Below are 24,999 nucleotides of genomic sequence, written 5' to 3' on the forward strand. Positions count from 1 at the left end.
TTCCGTTTTAGGTTGCTGACAGACAACCAGCCACACTAACGGGTACGTTTTAGAATCGCCAATTAACTTAAGTGTGGTTGAGTTGACCAGTACTTTATGTAGTAAAGTCTAGTACTTTATGAATTACTTTTTTTTGTTTTATGTTATTAAAATATAAATAACCACAAACATAAATTGGTAAAAACAATCAAATACAAACAGTGTATGCATCTATCAAACGGTTCAGGAGTGAAGAAAATCAGGCTGAACTTTAACGTCTCGCGAGAGTTTGAGATGACGTTTGCGGAAGTTTACATTCCGCTTGGAGAAAACGTGTCTCATGGCAGCTATTTAGAAAAGCCGGGGTGGCTGTTTAACAGTAGCGTGCGTGTTCCTCCTTGTAAATTAACAGTCCTCCAAAAATGAATTCCCTTTTAATTAAAGCCGTGCTGGGCAGCTCTCCGGACTGCAGCCTTTTGTTGGACTCTCTCTCCTGGTCCGGAGACTCGTGTCCGGGGACGGAGCAGGTCGAGGCGCTGACAGCTTTCATTGAGGGACTCGGACCTCTTCTGAACACGACTCGTTTATCAGCTGCGAATAAAACATCTATAAAAGAGAAAATCGAGTCGGTGGTCTGGACACGATGTCTGCCTCTCCTCTCAGTCGAGGCCGGGGAAGGCGTGCGGTGCAGGGAGAGGACCGCTGCAGTCTGCCGGCTTGTGAGCGTTTGTGTGCCGCTGTGTGACGAGGCAGTCCCGGGGAAGGTAGCTGTGTCTGTCCTCCCTTCACTGCAGCTGTCTGCGGAGGAGTCCCCCGCTCCTGGACGGCTCAGTGTGGAGGTTGCAAGCGAAGTGATGTCTGCTCTGATACCTTCTATATCAGCCGATGGACACCTGTCCCTCACCATCCTGACATCTGCTCTATCCTGCATCAAAACACTCCCTGATGAAATGGTGTCCAAAATCACAGTCAGGCTTGTCCTCACCACCGTGAGCTGCAGCAGTGGTGAGATGCAAGCGAGACTCCTCACGTTGATCCTGGATGAGCTGTGCAGCTGGCACCCCGCCCACCGCTCACCTGTGGTTACAGAGAGAGCCCTGCTTTGTCTGACAGCTCTGTCTGATCACCTGCTGAAACCTCACAGCCTCCTTACCTCCTCATCCTCCTCCTCATCCTCCTCCTCATCCTCCCCTCGTGACCCCGATCCTCGCCTGTCCCTTCACTTCTGGCGGATGGTTCAGGATGGACTCACGCACAGAGACAGTGTGTCCCGCAAGAGGGCGCTGTACCTGCTGAAAATGTGTGTATCCTTGTCAGAGCAGGACGGGGTCGACTGTCCTGTCCCTCAACCAGGGGAAGGTAAAGTGTCCTGTAGTCCACTTTGTATTTCATACCCACCACCTCTTTTTTTTAAATGTACATATTTTTGCACATTATAATATTTTTGTTTTATCTTGCATGCAAATACTCTGCACTAAGAAACTTAGTTTACTTTCCCATTTTATTTTATTTTTTTACATTTTCTTGGATTTGTTGCAGACGAGATCTTGTTCCGATGGGCCTCTAAGAGGAGCAAGGTGCTCAAAGAGTTCTGGGAGGATTATGCGCTGGTGATGGAGACACTGGAGGAAAACCAGGTCGAAAATCCTACATGAGTGTTCGTCTGGTGAAAATGTAAATGAGGGCTTCCCTCTCAGTGATTGGAAGACATGGCCCTTACCCAGGTCTGTTTCTGTTTCCTGCCTCTGTACACCCTGCAGGTTCACGTCGTCCGGCCAGTTCTGAACAGAATAGACACGCTGATCCAAACCACCGTGGATGGAAGTCAAGGTAACGTGGGCTGTTAGTTTCATCCCTTTGACTTTGGAAAAAGCTGAACTCAGAGAGAGTTTTGTTTGCTCTGTCACTAAAGACTTGGCAGTAACTCTGAACATCATCTATTTATGATCCACTCTGGTATCATGCCGTGTTTGTCCGCTCTGTGTTCGTGTCGCAGCTTCAGGTGAAGACCTCTTCCACCCCTCCTGGCTGCTGTGTGTGTACCAGCGGATGTTCCACAGTGAGAACAAATCCTTAATGAGGGAGGGGGTGTGTCATCTGCTGGAGCTGCAGGTGCTGCAGCAGCCCGCCTTTGCCTCGGCCTTCTCTCAGGTAAGGGCTCGGACACCATGAGTTCAGTGTGAGGTTCATAAACGTTGACTCTCTCCTGCTGCTCCTCCAGTTCATCGTTGGCCCTTTCATGGACGTTCTGTCTGAATCGTCGCTCTTCCACAGGTGAGACTTCGCAGTCATGACCAGGAAGAAAAATGCAAATGTTCTGTCTCAACCGTCCTTGTGTTCACATGCAGGTCAGCTGGGCAGCGTGTGGGAGATTGTCCTGAGCTCGGGACCAAACTTGAAGTCTTCATGAAAGCGTTCTTCAGCAGTCTACCTTCAGAGCACAGAGGTAGAATACACCTTTACAGATTCCTAACTCACTCCTCTTATCTTAACACCATGCCGTCTGACTGACCGAGCTGTGATTGTTCCTAGGTCGTGTTCTGCTGAAGATGATTCAGCAGCTGAGCTCTAAACACTGGTGTGCTGTACCCCTCCTCTTCCTCGCCCGGGCTCTTTCCAAACTCCCCCCGAGTCCTCTGCTGGGGGCCGAGGGTCTCAGTGCTCTCAGGTACACTCCTCAGCAGGTCTACACTCAGAGCGACTGTGTCCTGCCTGGTTGTTGTGCATGTTGAAGCTCATTTAGTCTGTGGTGTCTGACAGGGAGGTGCTCCGCTGCACCATGATCACCCATCAAGTCCTGCTGAGAGGCGCAGCTCAGTGCTTCCTGCTGAAGAGCGCCCTCTGCCTCACAGACGTGGTAAGACGCACACTTTGCGTCACAACTTCAGACTTTATTGTCCACATGGGGAAATTCATTTTCACTGAATCATTTCTGTCCAACAGACTTTTCAAACCAAAGAACATTACATGCACGAATCTCTCTCTCGCTCTCGCTCTCTCCCTCTCTCCCTCTCTCGCTCTCTCTCTCTCTCTCTCTCTCTCTCTCTGATTTTCGACTCTGTCCACTTTCCTGTCTCCCAAATAAAGCCACAAAAATCCCCCAAATTAAATCTTCAAAAAATCTTTTTAGGTCGGAAAATGTGAGGAAGACAAAGAGCAGCCGAACTCGTGCACATACACGACATCATTAAAGAGCATTGAAAGGAAACAGTGAGACAAATAAACAGGATGCTTGGGGATGATTTGGGAGATAGGATCAGTGGTAACATTGATTATTCTGAAACACAGACTTTCAGGAGCTGACCTGTATCATTGAAATACATCGTTTCAGAGTGCGGTGACCTTTGATGACCTCTTCAGTTTCCTGATGGATTTTCGTGCGGACGAGTCGCTGTGTAGAGGGACGCCGATTTGGACTCAGGTACAGTGTGTTATAATAAAAAAAGAAATCTCAACACTAACGCATAAGAATGACACTGAAGGAAAGTCGTGTTGCTCTCTGACTGCTACTCTCCGTACTTGTGACATGGCTGCAGACGTGCGTCTGGCTTTTGGACAACGAGGACAGCTTTAAGCCCCGGGCGATGGATGGAGACGGTGCTGATGCTGAGAAAGAAACTGTGAGAAGCCACGTTATGAAACATGTGCACAACTACCTCCGAGTCCCAGCGAGCACAGGTGAGCCTAATGCACATCGACGTCTTCCAGGAGTGTTCTCATTGTTGTTGTGTTGAGTCACAAAAAGTACAAACTTAATTAAATACAGTCCCTCGTGTTCCTCCATCAGAACGCGTCCCTATTGTATCACTGTTTTAATGCCATCTGTATACTTGATAATTAAGGTAGACTCTGTTAATTAAAGTTGTTTTTCTCTGCTCTTCAGGTCACACTGAGAAGTTACCCGAGCCTAAAGAGGCTGAGAAGTTGGCCCGGGCCGTTCTGCTGTGTGTGGACGTGGAGAGGAGTCGTCTCGGGCCGGAGATCGGTAACACTCTGGAGGCGCTGCTGTCTCCTCTGCTCGACACTCTGAGCAGAGTCAGCACCAATATCTACCTGCCTGTACGCAAGAGTGACAAGAGCCTGCAGCTCGTGCTCCGACTGCTCCAGCTGGGAGGCAAACGGAGCTGTCAGCGTGTTGGAGGGGAGAAAGGTTTGTAATGAAAACACTGAGTCAGGGGAACAGCTTCTGCATTTAGAGTAGGTATAGAAGGAAAGCTTCACTCCTCCTATATATGATACCTTAAAACCAATTCATTAAATGGTACTTGTGAGTTACAAAGTGAGGAGTAGTACCTTAAAGTATTTAAGTATATTTGTGCTCTCATAGTCTCTGATATCTGCTTATGAGGTTAGCTTCAAACAGAAGTGGGAAAAGCCTTCAGAAATAAAGCTAATGCAGTCTTGCCTTACATGTGTATTCTGTCTAATGGCCAGCAGGGGGAGCCTCCATTAGGGAAAAAAAAAGGCTCACTCACCCTAGGAGAAGTTGTCCAGTCGTGATTTAACTTCCCGTCTCTTCTCTCTGCTTCTCACAGCAGACGATGTGATGGAGTCCTTGGAGAAGCTCGTTTCTAAACTGATGGATCCGATCCTGGAGTTTATCTCGAGGCGTCTGTTCGGGGAGCTTCAGGAGGTAAACAGTCACTGGGATGAGCAGAGCTGCTCCTGTGGGAGCTGACGGGTGGGCTGTAAAGTGGTTCTGTGTGTCTCGCAGCTGTTCGATGTGGAGCGAGCGGAGCTGTACCTCTGTGTCCTGAGGACGCTCTGGGTCATGCACAGTTCTGCACAACACGTCCAAAACAAACTTCAGCAGACCTATTTCCCTAAGCTCATCCAGTACAGCTTGAAGGTCGTGAAGGATCCCAGCCAGGAGGTGAGGAGAGAGGTACTAAAGAAGATCATTCCTGATTGAGTTTGTTGATTGATTTTTAACCACTGATTGTTTTTTCTTTTGCCAGATGAACTCTGTAGCAAACCAGGTGGCTAAAGCGATCGCCATGGCAACTCTGGCTACAGTCTGCAACCTTTTGGAGCAGGAAGTGATTGATATGCAACCAGAGACCCTTTCTGCCGTGAAATCACTTAATGCATATTTCTATGTCCAAACCTCACCTTCTCCTCAAAGTCCGTCTTTGCTCGGAAACTTTAACGAACGGCTGCAAAAACCGCGGACAGAAGACGGCTCGAGGTCAGTGAGAGGCTGAAAGACTAGTGAGGATTAAAGTTCACGCGCCGCTGTGATGATGAAGTGTCTTTCTTTTAGTGAGGTGGGCGTGCAGGCTCCTTTGCTTCAGGACTGGGGACGCGTCGCTGCCAGCTTTCTGCGGGACCAGTGGGTTTGTCTGAGCTTCCTGATAAAGGCTGTTGGGTTACCAGAGTCGGCAGAAACGTTCCGACCTGCTGACGCTCTGAGCTGCAGTATGGAGGCCCTGTCTCTGCTGCCCAGCGACCTGGTGCTGCCTGTGCTCACCTTCATGGAGACACTTCTGCCCCAAGTGAGCTTCAGTCCATCTGAATGACGTTTGGGAGTTTTGAGTCGAGCAGCCATGTGTGATGGAGCGCGTCTGCTTTGTGGATGTGTTGATTTTCAGCTGCTGCTCCACGAGGAGGCTCTCTGTGTGCAGGCCGTGACTCTGAGTTGGGAGCTGGTTCAGGGGCTGAGCACCAACGCCCACGACTTCTGGCTGGCCCTGAAGGGCTTCGTCTCCATGGCCTTCCACCGACAACTCCTCCAGACGACGGACAGCCAGGCTCCGACACTCACGGCCACATTGAAACAGGTGATTGAAATTAAACACGCTGGCTTCAGAAATCAGTTTTATCGACCGAGCACGATCGATTCTGCAGCATATTGGGAGCCAGTGAAGGGTTGCTATGGTGTGCTTCTTGTTCCTGGACATCGAAATATTGAAAAGAAATGAATATGCAGTCGCCAAAAATGAGCATGAATAGTGTTTCCAGGTCCTGTGTTGTCCTTTGTTAGAGCGCTTTTTTCCAATCTTGCCCTTTTTAAAATGTAACTTAAAGGCCCTGAAGGTCATGTGGAGTTGTTTGAATGTTTTCAGATTTCCAGCGAGCTGATGGAGCTGTCTCAGTCAAAGAGCGGCGTGTTCGGCGTGCTGCTCCAACACTGCTGTCAGACGTGGCTGCCCGCCGGCCCAGGCTGCCATCACGCCGTGTTTTCAAGTGTCTTCAACCACATCAACATCCTCACTGAAGCCTGCGTCTACGGCCCGGTGTTCAGGAGGGATCAACGGTACCTCCCAAATGACATGTCCCAGGTTAGCTCTGCCGTTTCTCAGGCCTTCACTCACTTTCAGTGTTTTATTTTGAAGGCTCATTCAGGATGTCCAGACGTATGTGGAGCAACTGGGGGAGGAGTGTTCAGCCAATGTCGCCGTCTTCAGGTGAGCCGCAGCTCCTGTAGGACTGTGGTTTTAAACACGGCCACTAGGGGGCTCTCTCGCTCTCTGCATGTTGTCACAGTTCAACCTGGCTCATATTTTTCAGCGATAACAGGGACGAGCAGTTTCCCCGGACGTGCGCTCTGGCGTTCCTCGTCCGCCTGGATCCCGTGAATGTGCCGCAGCATCAGAGGCTCATGGAGGAAGTCGTTCTGGATCTGTTGAAAAAGGTAAATGATGCAGCCCCCTCCTTTGAACTCTTCCATGTGTGGTCATGTTACAACTGAAAAATAAAATGCTTTTACTCACGGCAGGGACCAACATGAAAAGGATGAATGGGATATTTGTCACTATGAAAAGTTATTTACAACTTTAGAAGCTTTTAGTCAATTCAATTAAAAAAAAAAATTTATTGGTCTCTCTTAATTGGTTTGAATAAAAAAGATTTTTAAAAAATCACTAAAACTAGGGATCCGATCCAGGACCGGTATCTGGTCTGATTTTGACCTTATTTTTGTATCACTGACCGCACTGATCAAGAAGGATTGGCCACCCGCGAAGTCTCTCTTTGAGGACGTGTCCACAAATCGTCTCCATGGCGACGGTCAGACAAAATGAAGCAGCTCCTTCGACATGATCAAAAATAAAATTCGTACTCTTCCTACTCTCTCGTAATTTAAAAAACCTGACAGATGTTGCTGCTTCCTGTTTGTATGTACAGTCAGCTCAATGCACTGCTATAGGCTAACGGGTTTACTGCAGCTTCATGTAGCCTCACTCATAATACCATCAACAACAGTCACATGAGTTTTTGCTGGTTTTATTTTGACGGGCTCGTCTGATTTGTACTCGGTGTTCTTTTTTTAATCAAGATAATAAGCAGAGCATCAGTTACAGGTAATTGAACAACACTTAACACCATTTTCCATTATCTCTCCCCCTCCATCGCTCCAGGATAATGACATATCAAAGTCAAAAGTGCGTTACTATAGCAACTCCCTGCAACATCGTGTCAAAAACAGAGTGTGGCAAACACTGCTGCTGTTGCTGCCCAAACTCAAAGAGGTACAATTATTCCAGTCACATTTACAGCCTCACAGGCAAAAAGACTCTCTGTTAACATGAACTGTGTGTGTGCAGGAGTTTATTACCTCCACAGTAAAACGCGTGTTTGAAGCTGGATTCTGCAGCAACCAGGCCTCAGTCAAATACCTGATGGAGTGGATGATGATCCTGATCCTGGTCAAACATCCTGGACTCGTGGAAAGCTTCTGGGACTGCTTCAGCATGGTGAGCTCTCACTCTCCGGACACCAGAACCATCCTGCAGCGTGTGAGTGAAGCGGCTCAATTATTCATCGTGTCTCTTCTGCACAGGATCATGAAAAGACAAAGACGAGCGTGTGCACCTTCCTGTCAGTGCTGGTACACTTCAGTGTCATTCTTCCTCTTCTCACGCAGAAGGTACGGCCTTTGAAGAGTTGTCTCCAGTCACTCACCTCTCTTCTGCTGTCGCTTCTCAGTCTCTACAAGATCCCTGTCCTTTTTCTAAATATGTGCATTTAGCTTTAACACATTGACAAACTGTGACTTGTTATTCTTGATGTTTAAAGTAAAAAAAAAAATTGTGAATGTCCAGAAAGATGCAACGAACAGAATGAAATGTAAATAAGACTCGCAGTACATTTGAAATGAATATTTTTACAGTGTGCCTCTTTATTTATACAGATATAAAAGAATAGATGCCACAAAGAGTTAAAAGAAGGGAGACAGAAAAATGAAATGTATTTGGATCTTTGTGATGTCAGGTGATAACGACGCTCACGTCAGATTCTCGTCCCTGTGTGTTTTTTTTATTTTTTTTTAGGCTGCACAGCTGCTTAAGGCGCTCGACATCATCCTGCAGTGGTGTTTCAACCACAACTTCAGCGTGCGTCTGTACGCCTTACTGGCCCTGAAGAGGGTGTGGAGCCTGGCTGAGGAAGTCCAGGCAGAGGAAGGGGACTGTGGTCTGGGAGGTCTGTCCACTGTGATCGAGGCCTGTTTGAAGCAGGCTGAGGCCATGCAGAACACCGGGTGAGAAGCTGGAAGTCACTCTGACCACAGACCTCCAGCAGCTGGACGCGTTCTGATGCGTTTGCTCTCATGCGTTTCAGAAATGCCAACAAGAACTGGTTGCGGATTCAGGAGCACTTCTTCTTCGGTGCCTTTCATCCCATCAGGGATCACAGCGTCGAGGTGTGCAGTCAGTTTTTGCTACCTGAATGGAGCCTGCTTATTTTTTTTTTTTTCCCCTAATCCCACCGTGTAATGAAATTCTCGTTTTGCCTTCAACAGACCATATTCCATACTTTCCCCAGTCTGTCCGAGGTGGCCGACGATGAGTGGATTCCTCCCTGGAAGTTTGAGGAGCAGCCAGGATTCTCTGACACTTTATCTTTAAGTTTGAGAAATCCTTCTCCTGACCTGAGCCGGCTGCAGCCTGGAGACTGGATCCAGCAAGACAAAGGTAGAGCAGCGCCTCCTTCAAGTTACGCTCCTTCAAGTTAACATAACTTAATCTACACCTGTGTGATCAGGTGAGCAAAATAAGGAGGACCGCTGGGCCGAGGTGCAGAAAAAGATCACGCCCTGGAGGTTGGGGATCCAGGAGCAGGAGCCTGAACTTCAGCTGGTTCCCCAGCAGAGGGCCGCTCGTCTGGGCAAACTGCACGGTGCCCTGCTGGTGGTCGCCTCGCTCATCGACAAGCCCACCAATTTAGGAGGTGAGAATTATTACAAACACTTACATCGCTTTGCACATCTTCCAGGTATTAACAGAAACAAGCGGGCAGGACATGTAAAGACTCCTTTTAGAATCTGCGCTGAGTTCAGCTGCTTTATGTGTAATACACAATCATGAGTCAGCGTTTCTTCACGTGGTATTAAAACTATGACGATCACAGTTTGACAGCATGGTTTGTTTTTCCAGGTCTGTGCAGGACCTGTGAGATCTTTGGTGCGAGCGCTCTGGTTCTGGACAGCCTCCGCCACGTCAGCGACAAACACTTTCAGTCCCTGAGCGTCTCGTCCGAGCTTTGGCTTCCTCTCTTAGAGGTAAAGTGACAGACGCCATCTCACCTTTAACTCCAGCTGTGATGCTGATCACTTTGTCTTTGAGGTCACTTTCTCAGTGAAGCGAATGAAAGATGTGTGAATGGTACTTTAATGAGTCTTTTCACACACTGAGGTTAAAGCCTCAGGGATCTATTCAGAGTTCAGTGTCTTGCTCAAGGACACTTTGACTGGTGAACTGCTGGAACAGGGTCAAACTGGCAACTTCAGTCGTCAATCTTATGAAGTTGCAAAACGCTTGTGTGGCTTTATCTTCATCAGAGCTCCCTCTCTTTGTCCAGCAAATGAAGCAGAAACAAGTAAAGACATGTTTAGCAGACTGACTGTCCACACGTTTTATGTCCCCTTCACTGTGTGAAACGGAGAGGTTCTGAACGGTTTCTGTCCACCAGGTGAAGCCTGCAGAGCTCGGCGACTTCCTGCAGATGAAGAAGAGTGAAGGTTACTGCATCGTCGGAGTGGAGCAGACTGCCAACAGCCAGAGCCTGCAGGACTACCAGTTCCCCGAGAAGACGCTGCTGCTCCTGGGGTAGGACAGATTTAGATGAATGCACGCAGGTCTCCGCCTCCCCGCGCCCTTGTGGCTCTCAAATAGAAGAAGGTGCGAGCTGACGAGGCTGTTTAACCTTATCTCTCAGGTTTTCTGTTTCCCTGCGGGGCCTGCACGTCTCCTCTCCATGGAGTGAACATGCCTGAGCATGCTGGGCTATAATTGGTTCTCCCGATGGAGGACGAGAGCACAGGAAATCAATTAGAAAACGCAATACAAGCAGCGTGATGAAAGCAACGGGAACATTTTCATCATCCGTTAGTGTGGTGTTTGTTTGCTTTTGTTCCCTGCTGCTTCCATCAGGTCAGGTCAACAGGACCCAGCTCGTGTCCTGAGCTTCTGATTGTTTCCAACGAGTTGTGCTGGTGAACATGAGTCAGTGTCAATATCATCATACATCCAAGAATAGAAAAAAAACCACACACACACTTTTCACCTGAAAATGTACCCAAAGCCTCTGAGCCCCAAACGCTCACGGCTCTCACTTCTCATTGGACGATGCAGCATTGACGGGGTCAGCAGCAAACAGCTGGGGTCAGTTTCAAGATAGACTTTCATTCTGTGCAGGTGAATATCAAGTCTCCAGATGGAACATTCACAAACTTTGAGGGAATCTTAAATGGAAAGTTGAATTGGATTTTCGGGAATATTCATGGGAAATGTTCAGTCATTTTGGAGAGTTTTCAGGATTTTCTTTTCTTGGTTGGTCGACATTTTTGGGAACTTTCTAATTTTTTTTAGAAATTTTTTTTTTATTAATAAATATTGTTGTAAATGTTTGATGGAAATGTATAGAAACTTTTAGTGATTTAAAAAAAAAAATCCTTCGAAAACATTTCTCATGAATTTTCTGAAACTTTTAAAATCTTTTGGAAACATTTATTTTTTCCTTCACTTTCATTAATGCCAACATGAAGCAACAAAACGTCTCGGTGAAGAAGATTTTAAGACGTTTATTCCTTGTCCTGATGAAGGCTCTTTAACTTTCTTACTGTCGACCACTCGCTGCAGTTCTAACTCAGTCTGATGCAAACCGAGCTGTAAACTTCACAGCTGCGCTCTCCTCAGCGCAGCACGCCCAGCTTCAATCTGTCATCAGGTCGCCATTATCTCCCTCGGAGGCACTCGAGAGAAGTGTCGCTCATCATCACGCCGAGCTCATTACCTCTGTACGAGCGCTGTGCATCGCCCGTCTGCATGTATGCTGTGTTGATTACACTTTGGTCTGAGCTCCGGAGACGTCTGTGTGTGAAGACGCTCCTTTCTCACGCCGAGGAGCGAGAACTTGGCTGCTCATGCTCCGGCTTCTTGACTTCATATAACAGAATAGCTTCATTAAAAATGAATGTTAATGCTGCGGAGGACTTTGATTTCCAAACATTTAGAGCAAATCTGAGTTATTGTTTGTGTAAATGACTTCACCAATTTACCACAAACCTCTCTGCATCTTCACTCCTGTTTTTTTCTGTTTTCTTAAAAGTTACCGGGAATAAAACTTGGAGGTGAAACCTGATTTCCTTCGACATTAGATCTCAAGACAATATTCAAATTTAGAGAGAAGTGAGGCTTTAAAACATGATACTGTCTATATTCCAAATCTCTTACTTAGCATTGTTTTCTCTCTCTCTCTCTCTCTCTCTCTCTCTCTCTCTCTCTCTCTCTCTCTCTCTCTCTCTCTCTCTCTCCTTCTTCCTCGAAGTAACGAAAGAGAAGGAATTCCCGCCAACCTGCTCCAGATGTTGGACGTGTGCGTGGAGATCCCTCAACAAGGCATCATCCGCTCGCTCAACGTGCACGTGAGCGCCGCGCGCTGCTGATCTGGGAGTATACACGGCAACATCCTCACCTCCACTTCGACTCCAGCAACTGAAGGAGACGCGGGCAGCTCAGCCTGACGGACTCCACTTCCTGTCTCCGGCGCGAGGATGTGAACTTGGACATGAAGAAGCTCCACACATGTGGTCAGCAGGCCTCAAGAGGACACTTCTCATGCGCTTTAATGAGAGTCATGAATAGTGATCGGCTCGGTTTAAATATTCCAGCGGGCATGCAGGGATATTAATGGAGGCTCTCTTTGTATCAGTGGGGCAGCTGCATGAACGGCAACATTCCCCTTTGAGGAGGGAAAGTGTCTTGTTTATGTGAGCAATTAGTTTATGCCTCAGAGCAGCAGGACCGGCATCTAATCTCCACACCCACGAGAATACCATTCAGTGTCTACATACTGTATATATAAGGCTGTCAAAAGGCATCATCTTCTTTTCTTAAGGTTTCATTTTGTTGCAGCGTTTGGTTTTATACTGTAAACTTTTTAAATGTTTGAATAAATAATCGCTCTGACAAACTTTTTTTCTCGTTTGTTTTGGTTTGGGATTGGAGAAGAAGGGGGTTAAAAGAGGTGTTCATGCCCCCCCGCCCCCTCCCATTTCAAAGAGTAAAGTGCCTGGTTCACCTGGAGACCGGGGGGGGAGGGGAGAGGGCAGCTCATCTCATCACACTCATTTCTTTTTCCATCAAGTCATTTGTGCACGGAGTCTCATCATGTGAGGACTGCAGCTGTTTTGAATGGGACATGGAGCCCGGGCCCGAGTCCGAGTCCGAGTCCTCTCTGCAGGCCGCATCGTCGGAAGTCAACGTGAGCTGGACGGGCGGCGCGGGCTCCACGGTGTGTCCGGGCGGGCCCAGCTGGTCCTGGAGATCCTGATGGTGCTGATGTGTTTGGGAGCTGTGACGGGTACAGAGGGGTTTTTTTTAAACTCGGTGATCCTCATATTTCCCAGATAAGGTCATAAAAAAGATTTATTTGAATTACCTGAAAGAAAAGTCTTCCTTTGCTCTGTATTTATGTAGCTCACACCTTTTTTACTCTTCAGTGTTTACTGCTCACGTGGACTGCAGTGTAGATTTGTCTCTCCTGTGTATTTAGAGTCAGTGAGATCGCTGCTTCAGAATCCATTTAGTCTCATAGTGTGTTTGTGTTCCTGTGTAGGAAACATACTCGTCATTGTTATCGTGGCTGCCAACAAGACTTTCCACACGGTGACGTCAGTGCTCATCATGAACCTGGCCGTCAGCGACCTCCTGGTGGGCGTGGGCGTGATGCCGTTTGTGGCTTTGTCCATCATGAAACATGCGTGGGTGGATTGTCCTGTGAGTCCCCTCTGTCCTGTGTTCATCATTTACACTGCACTTTATTCTCTTCATCTCCCAGGGCACATGACCTGCTCAGGGTGGCATCTCACCATTTTTTAATAAGTGTTCATATTCCTGCTTTTCAACAGTAAACAATATCTTTGAATTTAAAACAACCTTTTAACAATTATAAACCACATAGCTTCCTGTTTTTAAAAACTACCTTTTCCTGCTCTGCTCCTACAGACATATGGACCAGTGACGATACAAGGCGTCACTGTCATTCATTGTTTAATGAATATTTCAGCAGACTGAGGAAGAAGAAGAAGAAACGTTGTGATGAATTCAAACTTTTTTTTGGCATTTGAGCGACTTTGCGGGCCTTTCTTCTTCCTCAGTCTGCTGATTTATTATGAGGAGATGAAACACATTTACATTGCTCACAGGAGCCTTAAGCTTACTCTGGTGCAAAAAATCAAATGGGGGAATTAGTTTTTTAATATTTAATATTGTACATGATAAAGAAGAAGATGATGTATGTGTAGATGCACGTGGTGAGATTCTGTCTCTCTCCTCTCCTGCAGGGCCTCTGTCTGTACGTGGGCTACACCTCCTCTGTTTACTGCACCGCCTCTGTTCTAACTTTAGCCGCTATTGCCCTCGACCGCTACCACTCCATCGTGGACTGCCTGCGCTACAGCTCTCGCTGCACCCTGTGGAGGACCTGTGCTGTGGTGATGTGGATCTGGCTGCAGGCTCTGCTCACCAGTTGCCCCCCCCTGCTCGGTTGGGGCTCCATCAGTTATGCAGCGCCGCGTACAGCTGTGCAGTCAACTGGTCCGGCAGTTCCAGCTACACGGCATTCACGGCCGCCCTCTCCTTCGCCATACCTGCAGGGGTCATCCTCTTTTGCTATGGGAACATTGTTAAGGTTGCACGCAGCCATGCAAGGAGGATTCACACATTGGAGGACTCAGTGCAGCACAGCAGGATTCAAGACTCTGTCTCCTCTCCACGTGGTTCATCTCACCAGTGCTGCCCCTCAAGACTGATTTATCATCTGAGCAGAGAGTTTGTGTCCGAGATGAGAAGGGAACAAGGGCATAATGTCAGCTCGGCTTTCCCTGATTCTGCTCCAGAGCAGAATAACTCAACATCCAGGCGTTTCCTCACCTCCTGTCACAGCATCACCACAACCACCAAGGACTTCTGCGTTTACTCTTGGTTATCTCAGCCTTCTTTCTTTGCTGGACGCCTTTCACATGTGTAGCCCTTGTTCAGGCTGCAGAAACGGCAATCTCAGGCCGGACCAGCCTGGTCCCGCCTTCTGCCGTCACCTTTTCGCACCTGCTGGTGTTGCTGAACTCTGACATCAATCCCCTTTTGTATGCTCTGCTCAGCAAGCGTTTCCAGTGCGCTCTTCAGGGACTGGGGCAAAAAATCCGAGCACGCCTTGGCATTTTTTTCTGCAGAGGAGAGGAGGTCAGAGCAGAGGGAGATGATGGCAGGAGCAGTGACCCCAATACCCTCACCACCACCCACCCTGGTCCGCCTTCCAGTTCTGAGACTCTGAGCTGTGATGATTATTCCTCCATTTTTACTGTGAGCACTGACTTTAAACATTGCTCCAAGGAACATCAATGCAAACTGTGTCACCGTAAAGACATCGCTCCCTTCGGTCTGAGGGAGCAAATTGCTGCAGGTGGATGCGTGAGGGTGGACTGCCTGCAGGTTCCCTCTCGACCACAAGAGGGCAGCAGATTACCTTTCTCTGCTCTGACCAACAAGCGTCAGGCCACTTTCTTCTTCGGCCAGATCGCAGTAAGAGTGGATCACGATGTTTGCTGACAATGAAGATGCCGTTGGATTTGATTTGACTAAAGGTCAACATCTTTTATAATCAACTATTTTCCTCAATTTAACTCTTAGACATTTAAAGGAAAAAATGTGTTCAAAGCTTATTATCTCATATCATGTTTGACCTGAAGGTTACAAACTTAAATAAATGTAATATTGAAATTTGATACAATGCTTGTGTTTAACGAAGAAAATGCTACTTTAGTATTAAACAGAGTTAAGCTTAAAAAAATCTAAAATCTTTGAGTTCCCCAAAAAGTATGTGTGAAGTTTTTCTTGTTAAATCCACTCTGATCCTGTATTTGATCATGTCTATAAACCCCTCTATTTCAGCCCTGCTCAGAACAGGCCATTTCTGTGTCTGTAGCTTTAAATATGTAAATGAGCTGTGTCTGACCACGCCCCCTCTCTGGAAGGGCTCAGGTGTCCCGGGCTTTCTCACTCCATGTCCTATTGTTTACGGTGAGAAGGCAGAAAAAGAGGGCGGGACAAACACTGAGCTGTGGGAGTTTCACCCACCTGGGGGAGGAGTTTCAGCCCTTTGTGATGTCATGATGGGAAAATCTAGAAACGGCCTGTTTGAGCACACATTTTCTGAAAGACTTGTTTTATTATTGTTAGTGTTAGTCGACAACAACCAGACACAGACGTGTATTGAAAAGAAATCTTTTATATAGTACATGTGATTACACTTGAAGACAGCCAGCAGTAAATTGAATAAACCTGTCTTATTAGCGCTCCTAATATCTCTTCCTCAAACGTGATAATCATGTGTTGCATTTTAGTGTAAAAATCATCATTCCTTACAAAGGTTTACATTTATGTCTCGCAATAATTCCAGAGGAATACAATATAGTTATTTATTGTCATAGAGTATGACAATGGGAAACAGTGCTGATGTACTCTATTGCAAAGAAAGAAAAGGCAGTGACGTGGATCTGTCAGCTGTATCTGCTCTTACAGTATGTGCATGCTCCTCCTGCAGATGTTACTCACCGTCCCCTCCAGGTTACTAAGCAACCAAATGCAAAAAAAGTAAGTAGTAGAAAAGTAGTCCAGAACAAAGGTTTTAGAGATCTCTCTCTTAAGAAAAAAAAAAAAAAAAGCAACTCAGTCAGCACAGAATGGAAGGATTAAAGAGTCTCTCTGCAGCAGTCTGTGGTGGCACTGTAAAAATCAGATAGCGAGCGTGTGTGGTCGAGTGATGTTCATACATTCACAACAAGGCAGAGTTTCCATCCGTCGCTTTGTAAAGCGTGGGCCTCTTTCTCCCTCGGGTTCATCGCCGTTGGTTTTAACTTGCCTAAGAAATGTGTGTCAGTAAACTAGAGATTTGTGTTCCCCATAAAGTGGAAAGGTGGAACAATGTCAGCATATTTCAACATCACCTGATGTCACGCTCAGAGTGGGAAGCTCCAACGTTGTTGGCATGTCGCTCTCGTGTGTTCAAAGTTTGCAAATCCTATAAAAGCAGCAAATATTTCAAAGTTCCTGCTTCTCGCGAGTTCTTGATTTATCGGCAGGTAAAACTGAAAATGTATCATTTACAAGCAAAAGGTGTCCACGTAGCATTTTTTTTTTGAGCACCAGCATGTTTTTCAATTGTTTTCAATGAGGAGAGGGCGTCACCCACCTGAGACATCAGCTGTTGTGAACAGACTGTTGTCATAGCGACAGGACAGACGTGCAGCTTCATGCATACAGCCAGAGCTTTTCTGCCCGGGAAAAACACCAGGTGGACTTCGGGCCTTAGACTAGACTACAAAGGTAATGTGGCTAATCCATCCCTCCCTGGGCCTCCATACGCGAGTCCGTCCTCTGCCCGGATTTTCTTGTTTTGTTTTGGTTGACTCTGGATGTTTCTAGGTGGGGAGCTGGTGATTATAATAATTACAGGAATGATTACACTGAAGATGAATTAAAACGACAGTATATAACATTTATCATGAAAAATGTTTGGTGAAATAACATTTTGATCATTCATTTTGACTTCAAACACAATGTTTCTGTATTTTAGGTGGTGAGGGAATCTACACGCTGATTGGTTTTCATGTCCGGCCGACTTGTGACTGAAACATAAAATGTTTGATCTGTAAAAGATTGTTAGCTGTTCCTGTGTTTATAAGATTTGCAAACCTGGGACATCTGAAACAATGACAGTGGGTTGATCAGAGTCACATGTCAATAGATGTTTTACCTGTGTCGCTTGGTTAGGAGAATTGTAATACTGCCAACGTCAGCAGGAGAATATGTGAGGCAAAAGTGCATCATGGATGGGCTGAAAGCTCTCTCTGAAAAACTGTATCACGCGTTGATAACTCATGCCATGGAGATACTGGTGTTAAAAATCTATCGTGACTCATCTGTGGGCCTGAGCAACGGGTGTCAGCGCTGACAGAGTGGGAGAAACAAATAACCACGGGGGTGAGGAGCCAATCATTGTGATCGACAAAGACCTGACTTCCTCTCTCGGGAGGAGCAGAGCGAGGCGTCGTGAAAGCTTCTTCAGCTCCGATTTGATGCTCAGATGTCCGGACAGGTTCCCTCACGCCAGATGAGCCCATCAGGTCAACAACTCCAGGACATCAGAGGTGTGAAAGTCAGCTATGTACAGTGCATGAAAGGCAGGTATTTGTCAGTAAGTGAAACCTGAAGGCAGCCTCTGTTGGCCTCGCTTTTTGTTCTCAGGCGTTCTGCATTTTAGGCATTCTTCTTTGGATCTTAAAAAGTGTGTAAATGTGTACGACAGCAAGCCCACATGGTGTCTGTCTTTTTTTTTTTTTTTCTCAGAGTTGAAGAATATCAGGCAAGTTGGCAAATCTTCCCAGGCGTGAAGATACATCGTGAATGAAATGATGAAGAGGTAAAGCCAAAAGAACTCACGAGTCGATCAGTTTTATTTGATCATGTTTTTTCGGTGAAGAAGGATTTCAAATAATACGAGTCCATGCAGCCACTCAGATAACTTCTGAGCGGAATGGACGCCAAATGAATAACACAGTCTGCTCCTCCTTTTGCTGTAAGTTACTGACCAGAGGACGGTCTGAAATACTGTTTTCTCCTCAGGGAGCTGCAGGTCAAAAGTCCTATAAGAGGTTAAAGTGCCTCCCTCCCTGCGTCCGTCTGTTTGTCTGTTTATCACTTCACGGAGTCAGTGTGCAAATGTTGACATGGAGGTCCTGGCTCTGCCCCTCCAGTTGAGCCCTGTGGTGGCCCCCGCCTCTGCGCTGCCCTCTGCTGGCTCGTCACGTTTGCGCAGCTTGGTGCTGAGCTGGATGATGCACTGGTCCCAGTCCTCGGGCAGCAGCAGCATGAGGAAACCCAGGCAGATGATGCACACAGCGATCAGGCGCACCGTGTTGAAATTAATTTCACATGTGTAGAGGTCCACCACTGCAAGATAATGACATTTACTATCAGTGTGAACACAGTCTGCCCTACAGTCCAGCATTTACCTCCATGGTTGTTGTAATAATAACTGTAGGAATCAGAGGAGTCATGTGAACAATAAACATGCACATTTGTAAGTAACTCAGCATGATCAGTACTTGTTTTTTTGTTTTTCACATAAAATTAGAAATTGTTCAAGCAAACTATTCCACTTTGCTTTATTAAATATGGGAAAACATTTGGGGGAAGTTCTGGAAACGTAAAAGATTAAATGCTGACTGGATCTCAAAGTTCTTCAATTCAATTAAGTTTTGTCGGTAAGAAAGCCAAGAGACTTACTGGCATTCACTGGGACACTTAATACGATGCCAAGGGAGATTAACGTTGGGTATGTTATGGCAATGCCAAAGTTCACCAGGATGTTGAAAGCTGTGGAAAGATGCATAAAGAAGCAGGATATTAATGGGTCACATGATCAGTACAGTGGCATGTTTATTCAACATACTGAATCTCCTGCTGTCGTCACATACCAAAAAGCAGTCCTGCGACGCCACAGAGGTAAGCCCACGGGATGTCTGCAAGCGAGCCGACGTACTCCACGCGTGTAAAATACAGGATGACGGGCACAAAGCTGACAAAGACAAAGTTTGCACTTCCAACGATGCTCAGAAAGAGCGCAGCCTCTCCGAATTTGGCACTGCCCAGGACCATCTTGAAGAGCACCTGAGGACAAGCAGGGAGGAGGAGGATGAATGCACCAAAAGAAATCTGCCCCCTCATGGAGCAGAGGGATAAAGCAGAGGCCGCACCTGCCAAGCACCTGTCATGTCTTTGGCACAGGCTCGCTGCTGTCGGTTTATCACATTAGGCAGTACAGACAGCAGGCCAGAACCCCGTCAAAATAAAGCTACCCGTCCTGTGACCTCCTTGATCAGGACATCACAGCCTGAGGGCGGCAACCGAACGCTCTCATGTCACACGTTGTGTCAGCTTCCATGTCGTAATCTGCTTCTGTCTAACGCTACCAGGTTATATAATTAGACAGGAGCTAGAGACACATTTAAAGGGAAAACACTTAGAGTCATAATTTAAAGGGAAGTGGGTAGTAGTGCAAAATGAGGGCTGGATTCACGACCACTCAACACTGCTACCATGTTTCTAATGATACAAAGCTTCATGCAAATGGGTGAAGTATCCCTTTAAAAAACAACATTAATTCATTACCTGCAATAGCTTGTTTGAATATGGGAGGTTTAAAAAGATCATACATTCATGAGGACTGATTAAAATCATAAACCATGCTCGATTGACTCAAGTGCCAAAAATGGTTAAAAGAAAAAAAAAAAAATGAACATCTACTGCATCATTTAATAAAACTGTAACAGAGTTGCTCTTAATCTGAAAGGAGAGTTGACTGAGAGTTGAGAGAACACTCGCACTATTTCAGCTGTCTGAAATAGTGCGAGTGTTCATACAGATTGTAGGATTCTCTCAACTGGATGATTTTAACTGTTTAAAATTAAACAAAAGGAAACAAATATCAATATTTCATCTTCATGCTTGATCTCTTATCCCAACATTTATATTTTAATATAAAATGTTAAACAGAAAACAGAATGAAAAGCCAATGTAAGACTCTTTTTCAGAAGACTGAACAGATGTTTGTCTTCGTGCATCTTCGATCAGCAACAGAAAATTTAATGTTTTTTAATGTTTACAAGTGACTAATATATGAAATGGACTTGCAGGCTGCAGAAACTTGACTGTCATGAGTTGCTAAAATTGTCTGGAGAGTGATTCAGTAACATTTTCAGTAAGTTGAAGTTCAGCTTGAATCACATGTGCACGTGTGAGCTGAGCCCAGAAGAAAACCTGTAGCTAAGCAACACGTGAAGCAAGTCTGGAAATCATTTTTCATGCACTTCTGAGTTCTTGATTCTACTTTGTGTTTCATAGTTACATTTGTGTATTACTCTACCTGAAACAGAGTGTGTGATGTGATATGTTCTTCTTTGTGCTGGGCTCTGAAGCTTCGCACATTATCAGCGTTGGGATGTTCAACAACTTCAACTTAAACTCGAGAGAGGATACACAAGCTCGATTATAGGGTTCTTGAGGTGTTTCAAATGCAAACTTATACCTTGTAAAGCGCCGACATTGAAGCAGAGGACACGACCAACGTGATGCCGATGACAGAGTGGCTGTGGAATCCATCAGCGTAGGTCATCATCACAATGCCTGCTATGGCCAAGATAGCAGCTACGATCTGCAGAGAGAGAGAGAGAGAGAGAGAGAGAGATCAGTGGATGACGGATGGACGACATGCTGCTCGCAGTGAGGTGATAAAGACGCCCGAGCCTTCACTGCAGTGGGGGGGGGGGGCACAGCAGGCCCACATGGCCTACACTTGCAGAAATCACAGGACACGGCTTGTTATGATATAATTAATCTGCAGGTTTTCTTTCAAAGGAAGCAGCATTTTGGTATTTGAAGGCAAACTCTCGTAGACACTCTGTAGACACACTCTGAATGAAATGGGGACACAGGACAGTCTTCTGCAGCGTTGGTGTCTTTGTCTGACGTTGGTTGGTTTTTGTTACTCCACTGTCATGTTTACAAACTAAACCCCCCCCCCCCTTCAGTCCACCAACCCTCATTGCGTACTCCCACTTCCTGTCTTTGTGATTTACACAGCTTCTAAACATCTCTCTTTCATCCCACCAGCCATGCAAAATCTGAGGCAGAATCTTTCATCCGTGCTTAAAGGCAGTTAAGTTAGAAAGAGACTTGTCAAACGGTGGTTCACATTCAGCACTTGTCCTGTTTGGTGAAGCCAGTCAGAGTACAAACACACATGGAAGCTAAGTGATGCACTACAGTGGAGACGATTACTTTAAGGACCGACCAACAACTTTGAGTCCAAGCTACATTTCTGTATATTTTCACAGCTTCGTTTTGATGACCTTTGACATTTTTTCAAAATTCCTGTACGCATGCAGTGCACCGTATCAGACCAGCTGTTTGATCAGACTTTTATAGTACACACTAGAACATGCAGCAAACACTGTCAGACTCTAGAGTGGGACCTATAACCTCTGCGTCAAGGACTGTGGCGTCTGCTCTACCAACTGAGCTACTGTAAGTCGACACCAAACTGTTTTTTTGTTTTGGTCCAATGATATTTTTCTTTAAGCTATTTTGGGAGGCCATTTTACCTTTTTATTAGAACGGACAGCTGAAGAGACTGGAAAAGTTGGAAGGAGAGAGTTGGGGATGACATGCAGCAAATAACGTGGTAATACAACACACGACTTATCAGCTTACTTTGATTCATGTTAGTCAGATACAGCCAGCACATAATGAAGGCTGTCAACATTCTGTACCCGTGTGTTTGCACCCATGCGTGAACTATAGCGTGCCGAAGCACACCGGGCCAAGGAAGTGCTGCAGCCTGAATTAAACTGCCTCATGACCGACACCTCACAGCTCCACTTGAAAACATCCAAAGTGTTCCTTTGACAGTTTTGCAAAACACAAGTCTTTGGGTTTTTTTTACTGTGCATGTGAACACATACGTGTGCAGGGCTGATTAACAGGGGGCCGGTGCACAGTCCAGCTGAGTGGATTAGTGCTGCATTAAGGAGGTGTCAGGAAGATAAATGAGCTGCGTGTTTTTGCTGGGACAAAGCCCCCCGGGCACCTTTAACACAAAATGGCTCTTTCTGCACTGCAGGCAGCCCGTCAGTCACAGATAAACCTTTCATTTGTGTGAGCGGGCTGTTTGCTTACAAGGTCAGCGACCCGGCATGTGTCCGTATTTTTACCTCTCGAGATGGCTCAGCACAGTGATGGAAAGGATCATGCCACCTGCAAACAGAGTGGCTTATGTGATTACAGTGTTATTACTGCAGTGTGTCGATGTGGATTAGGCCGTATCTATCTCCCTTTATGGCTGATAAATCCATCCACAAATCCCACATAAAGCAACACTGGTCTGTTCCAACCTTTTCTGAAACTGCTGTTAGCACCAGTCTAAGCCTCTAAATAGCCATTATTTTCACGAACACAATGTCCCCAAAACATTGCTTTTTAACAAGAATGATTTAGCATTCCCATCCCTATCCCTCTTTCTCTCCACTCCTTTACTTTCTTGTCAAACTCATCCAAGATCCCCTGCATTGCTGCAGACATCCAAACACTGCAATCCTTACCACCGAAAGAGGGAGAGAGAAAGAGAGAGGGAAGATGTGGGTGGAGAGAGAGAGAGAGAGAGAGAGAGAGAGAGAGAGAGAGAGAGAGAGAGAGAGAGAGAGAGAGAGAGAGAGAGAGAGAGAGAGAAGACATTTTACAGTATTTGTCTCTTACTGAGGCCTTTCATCGCAGATAATGGGGGTTGGGGAGTCGGGTGCATGCACGAGGGAGTAGATGAGATGGTTGGGAGTGTGTGTGATGGAAACAGAAAAGAAGGGAAATGCATTCTGCAGGAGTGCAGGGCGGCTGCAGATGTGAAGGCTTCTGAGGAGAGCAGGAGTTACCCCATTTCACAGAGCTAAATCCCCTCACTCCTCTGCTTTTTTTTTTTTTTATCCTCACGCAGAAAGAGTCAGTAACAAACATGCCAACAAACACACACACCAGGATGCAGACACACTCCAGGAGGTGCATTTGAATGACACAGTGATTGCTGGCGGGGAAATCACGCTGTCACGCAGGTAAATCCACTCCAACGCGCTGCAGTGTGCAGCTCACACCTTCACATGGAAAGTAAGTCAGAGCAACAAAACACACATTATCTGCACTCCCTCGGGAGATTTATACTCAGAGTCATCTCCCTTCATGTGTGAAAATGACATCATAAAAGAGATTTACACCCTCTCCATAGTAAATGTTTGACTTCTGTGCCACGCTCATTAAAATAATAAAAAAAGCAGATCTTCAGTTGTAATTTTGGCGCCATGGATTTCATGAAAAAAAAAAAACTGAGACAAAGTGACACGTTGCTCACCAGGAGAGACAAGCGGGAGGAAGACACCTCTGCTTCGAGATGTTCTTTAACTTTGACTTGGTCCATTTGATAATGTGAAATAATGTGATAATAATAAAACTCTTAGAGCTCCAATGTTACCTGATTATGTCCTTCAAAACAGCATCGACAAATAAGTAGTGTTGTAGTCAAGCCCACACTGACCGAGACCAAGACAGACCCAAGACCAGAGTGTGGGTACTTCTGTCTATCAAGCCAAACAATAACACTGACAATAAGTGGTGGCTTGTTTTGTTGGTTATTCATTGGGGTTCTTCAGGTGCTGGAGCCCATCCAAGCTGTCATTGGGTGAGAGGCGGGGCTGTTCGCCTGTCAATCACAGGGCTGACACATGGAGACAGAATACCAGCCACAGCCAATCACACTCAAGGGTGATTTAGAGTCACCAATTCACCTAATGAGCCTTTCCTTTTACACGGAGAGAACCAACACATGCATGGGGGGAACATGCAACCCCACACACAGACGCAGGGATTCAAACCAGGAACCTCCATGCTAACCACTAGGCTAGGAGGTTATTATGTTGGTTATTAAAGGTAACGGTTGCCACAGATGTGTAGTCTGAAGCACAAAGCTTTCATTTGACCCAGCTGTTTGTGGCTAAAAACTGCAGCAGCAACATTTTTCACTCAGGAAGAAGAAAAAAAAAAAAGGCTGGGCAAAAAAAAAAAGGCTGGGCAAAAAAAAAAAGAAACCCTGGAATAAACACACACAGGCACATGAACTCACCCTGACCCCCATGAAGCGGTCTCTGAGTACAATCCAGGACAGCAGGAAGACGAAGGCCTTGTTACAACAGAAGAGCGCCGACACGTCTGTTGTGTTGATCTTCCTGAGGGCTTGCAGGTACAGGTAGTTGGTGAGGATCCACAGGAGGCCAAAGGGCGCCACCTTGGTGAAAAACACCTTGGGCGTCAGCCCGTCGTCCCCGAAAAACCTGCAGCACTCCCTGAGAAAACACAAAACGCAGAGCACGGTGAAAGAATATTAAAACATGTAGGATGAGTAAATTAAAAACTGATGGATGTCATTATGGTGTGGGAGTTTTTTAAATCAATGTTTATGAATATAAATAGTGCCTGCTGATATAATGACACCACGGAGACCAGAAGTTTTAATCAGTGATCAGTAATGAGTGTGTAAAGTAATTCCCATTGTAGGAGTCACATCAAAATGATGATTGCATTGCGGTGCGTGTGGGACCAACTCCCCTCCGCTGGAGAATAAGTAAATATTTACAGATGAAATCAGATCTGCCACGAGCTACTGAAGTTGGAGATAGAGTGAGATGAATCTGAGCTGTTTCCAACCATGACACTAAACTATCGATCTCTTCCTCCGGCGTTTTTTTATGATCTGTCTTTGCCAGTTCCTGCTCGACAGTGTGAGTTTAAATGAGGACGATAGCAAAGCAGATGCAATATGCTTATAATAACTGTGCTGGAAAAATCTAATCAAAACACAACAACACATTTTGAGCTTTATATATATATATATATATATATATATATATATATATATATATATATA

General features: G+C 46.0%; 3 protein-coding genes across 6 annotated transcripts in view; 2 read left to right on the forward strand and 1 right to left on the reverse strand.

Annotated features, from left to right (window-relative positions):
- The first annotated feature begins 138 nt into the window (after positions 1-138).
- Positions 139-12,390, forward strand: tarbp1 (TAR (HIV-1) RNA binding protein 1). The gene is made up of 29 exons (XM_079362061.1): positions 139-1,338; positions 1,519-1,616; positions 1,740-1,809; positions 1,976-2,130; positions 2,201-2,253; positions 2,328-2,425; positions 2,512-2,647; positions 2,740-2,836; positions 3,311-3,400; positions 3,516-3,657; positions 3,863-4,129; positions 4,515-4,612; positions 4,694-4,852; positions 4,938-5,167; positions 5,243-5,474; positions 5,571-5,759; positions 6,045-6,235; positions 6,315-6,386; positions 6,490-6,613; positions 7,338-7,448; positions 7,524-7,673; positions 7,760-7,846; positions 8,250-8,458; positions 8,539-8,620; positions 8,720-8,891; positions 8,962-9,147; positions 9,354-9,478; positions 9,889-10,025; positions 11,746-12,390. Exons 1-29 carry the CDS (start codon positions 402-404, stop codon positions 11,861-11,863), a joined length of 4,815 nt encoding a protein of 1,604 aa, XP_079218187.1. The 5' UTR covers positions 139-401; the 3' UTR covers positions 11,864-12,390.
- A 94-nt stretch (positions 12,391-12,484) lies between these two features.
- LOC306835498 (5-hydroxytryptamine receptor 1D) lies at positions 12,485-15,236 on the forward strand. The gene is given in 5 exon segments (XM_079362083.1): positions 12,485-12,780; positions 13,036-13,196; positions 13,763-13,991; positions 13,994-14,347; positions 14,350-15,236. Coding segments are annotated over 5 exon segments (1,590 nt in total). The 5' UTR covers positions 12,485-12,611; the 3' UTR covers positions 15,027-15,236.
- Positions 15,237-17,914: 2,678 nt separating this feature from the next.
- slc35f3b (solute carrier family 35 member F3b) overlaps positions 17,915-24,999 on the reverse strand; it is a 61,100-nt gene continuing 54,015 nt past the window's right edge. For all 4 annotated transcript variants that reach the window (XM_079362087.1, XM_079362085.1, XM_079362084.1 and 1 more), the window contains 5 exons: positions 24,199-24,418; positions 20,566-20,691; positions 18,956-19,148; positions 18,765-18,854; positions 17,915-18,428 (listed from right to left, as the gene is read on the reverse strand). In XM_079362087.1, the coding sequence (XP_079218213.1) occupies positions 18,187-18,428; positions 18,765-18,854; positions 18,956-19,148; positions 20,566-20,691; positions 24,199-24,418 (871 nt within the window). In that variant the 3' untranslated portion in view covers positions 17,915-18,186. The remainder of the gene's footprint in view (positions 18,429-18,764; positions 18,855-18,955; positions 19,149-20,565; positions 20,692-24,198; positions 24,419-24,999) is intronic.

This window comes from Symphodus melops (assembly GCF_947650265.1).
Source record: "Symphodus melops genome assembly, chromosome: 15".
Taxonomy (NCBI): domain Eukaryota; kingdom Metazoa; phylum Chordata; class Actinopteri; order Labriformes; family Labridae; genus Symphodus; species Symphodus melops.

What these genes read in the sequence shown, in the direction of transcription:
- tarbp1 (XM_079362061.1), top strand. Translation starts at nt 402, where the DNA reads ATGAATTCCCTTTTAATTAAAGCCGTGCTGGGCAGCTCTCCGGACTGC. An exon ending in GAGGGTCTCAGTGCTCTCAG is followed by an intron (nt 2,648 to 2,739) that starts GTACACTCCTCA and finishes GGTGTCTGACAG; the next exon opens with GGAGGTGCTCCGCTGCACCA. An exon ending in CGGACAGAAGACGGCTCGAG is followed by an intron (nt 5,168 to 5,242) that starts GTCAGTGAGAGG and finishes TCTTTCTTTTAG; the next exon opens with TGAGGTGGGCGTGCAGGCTC.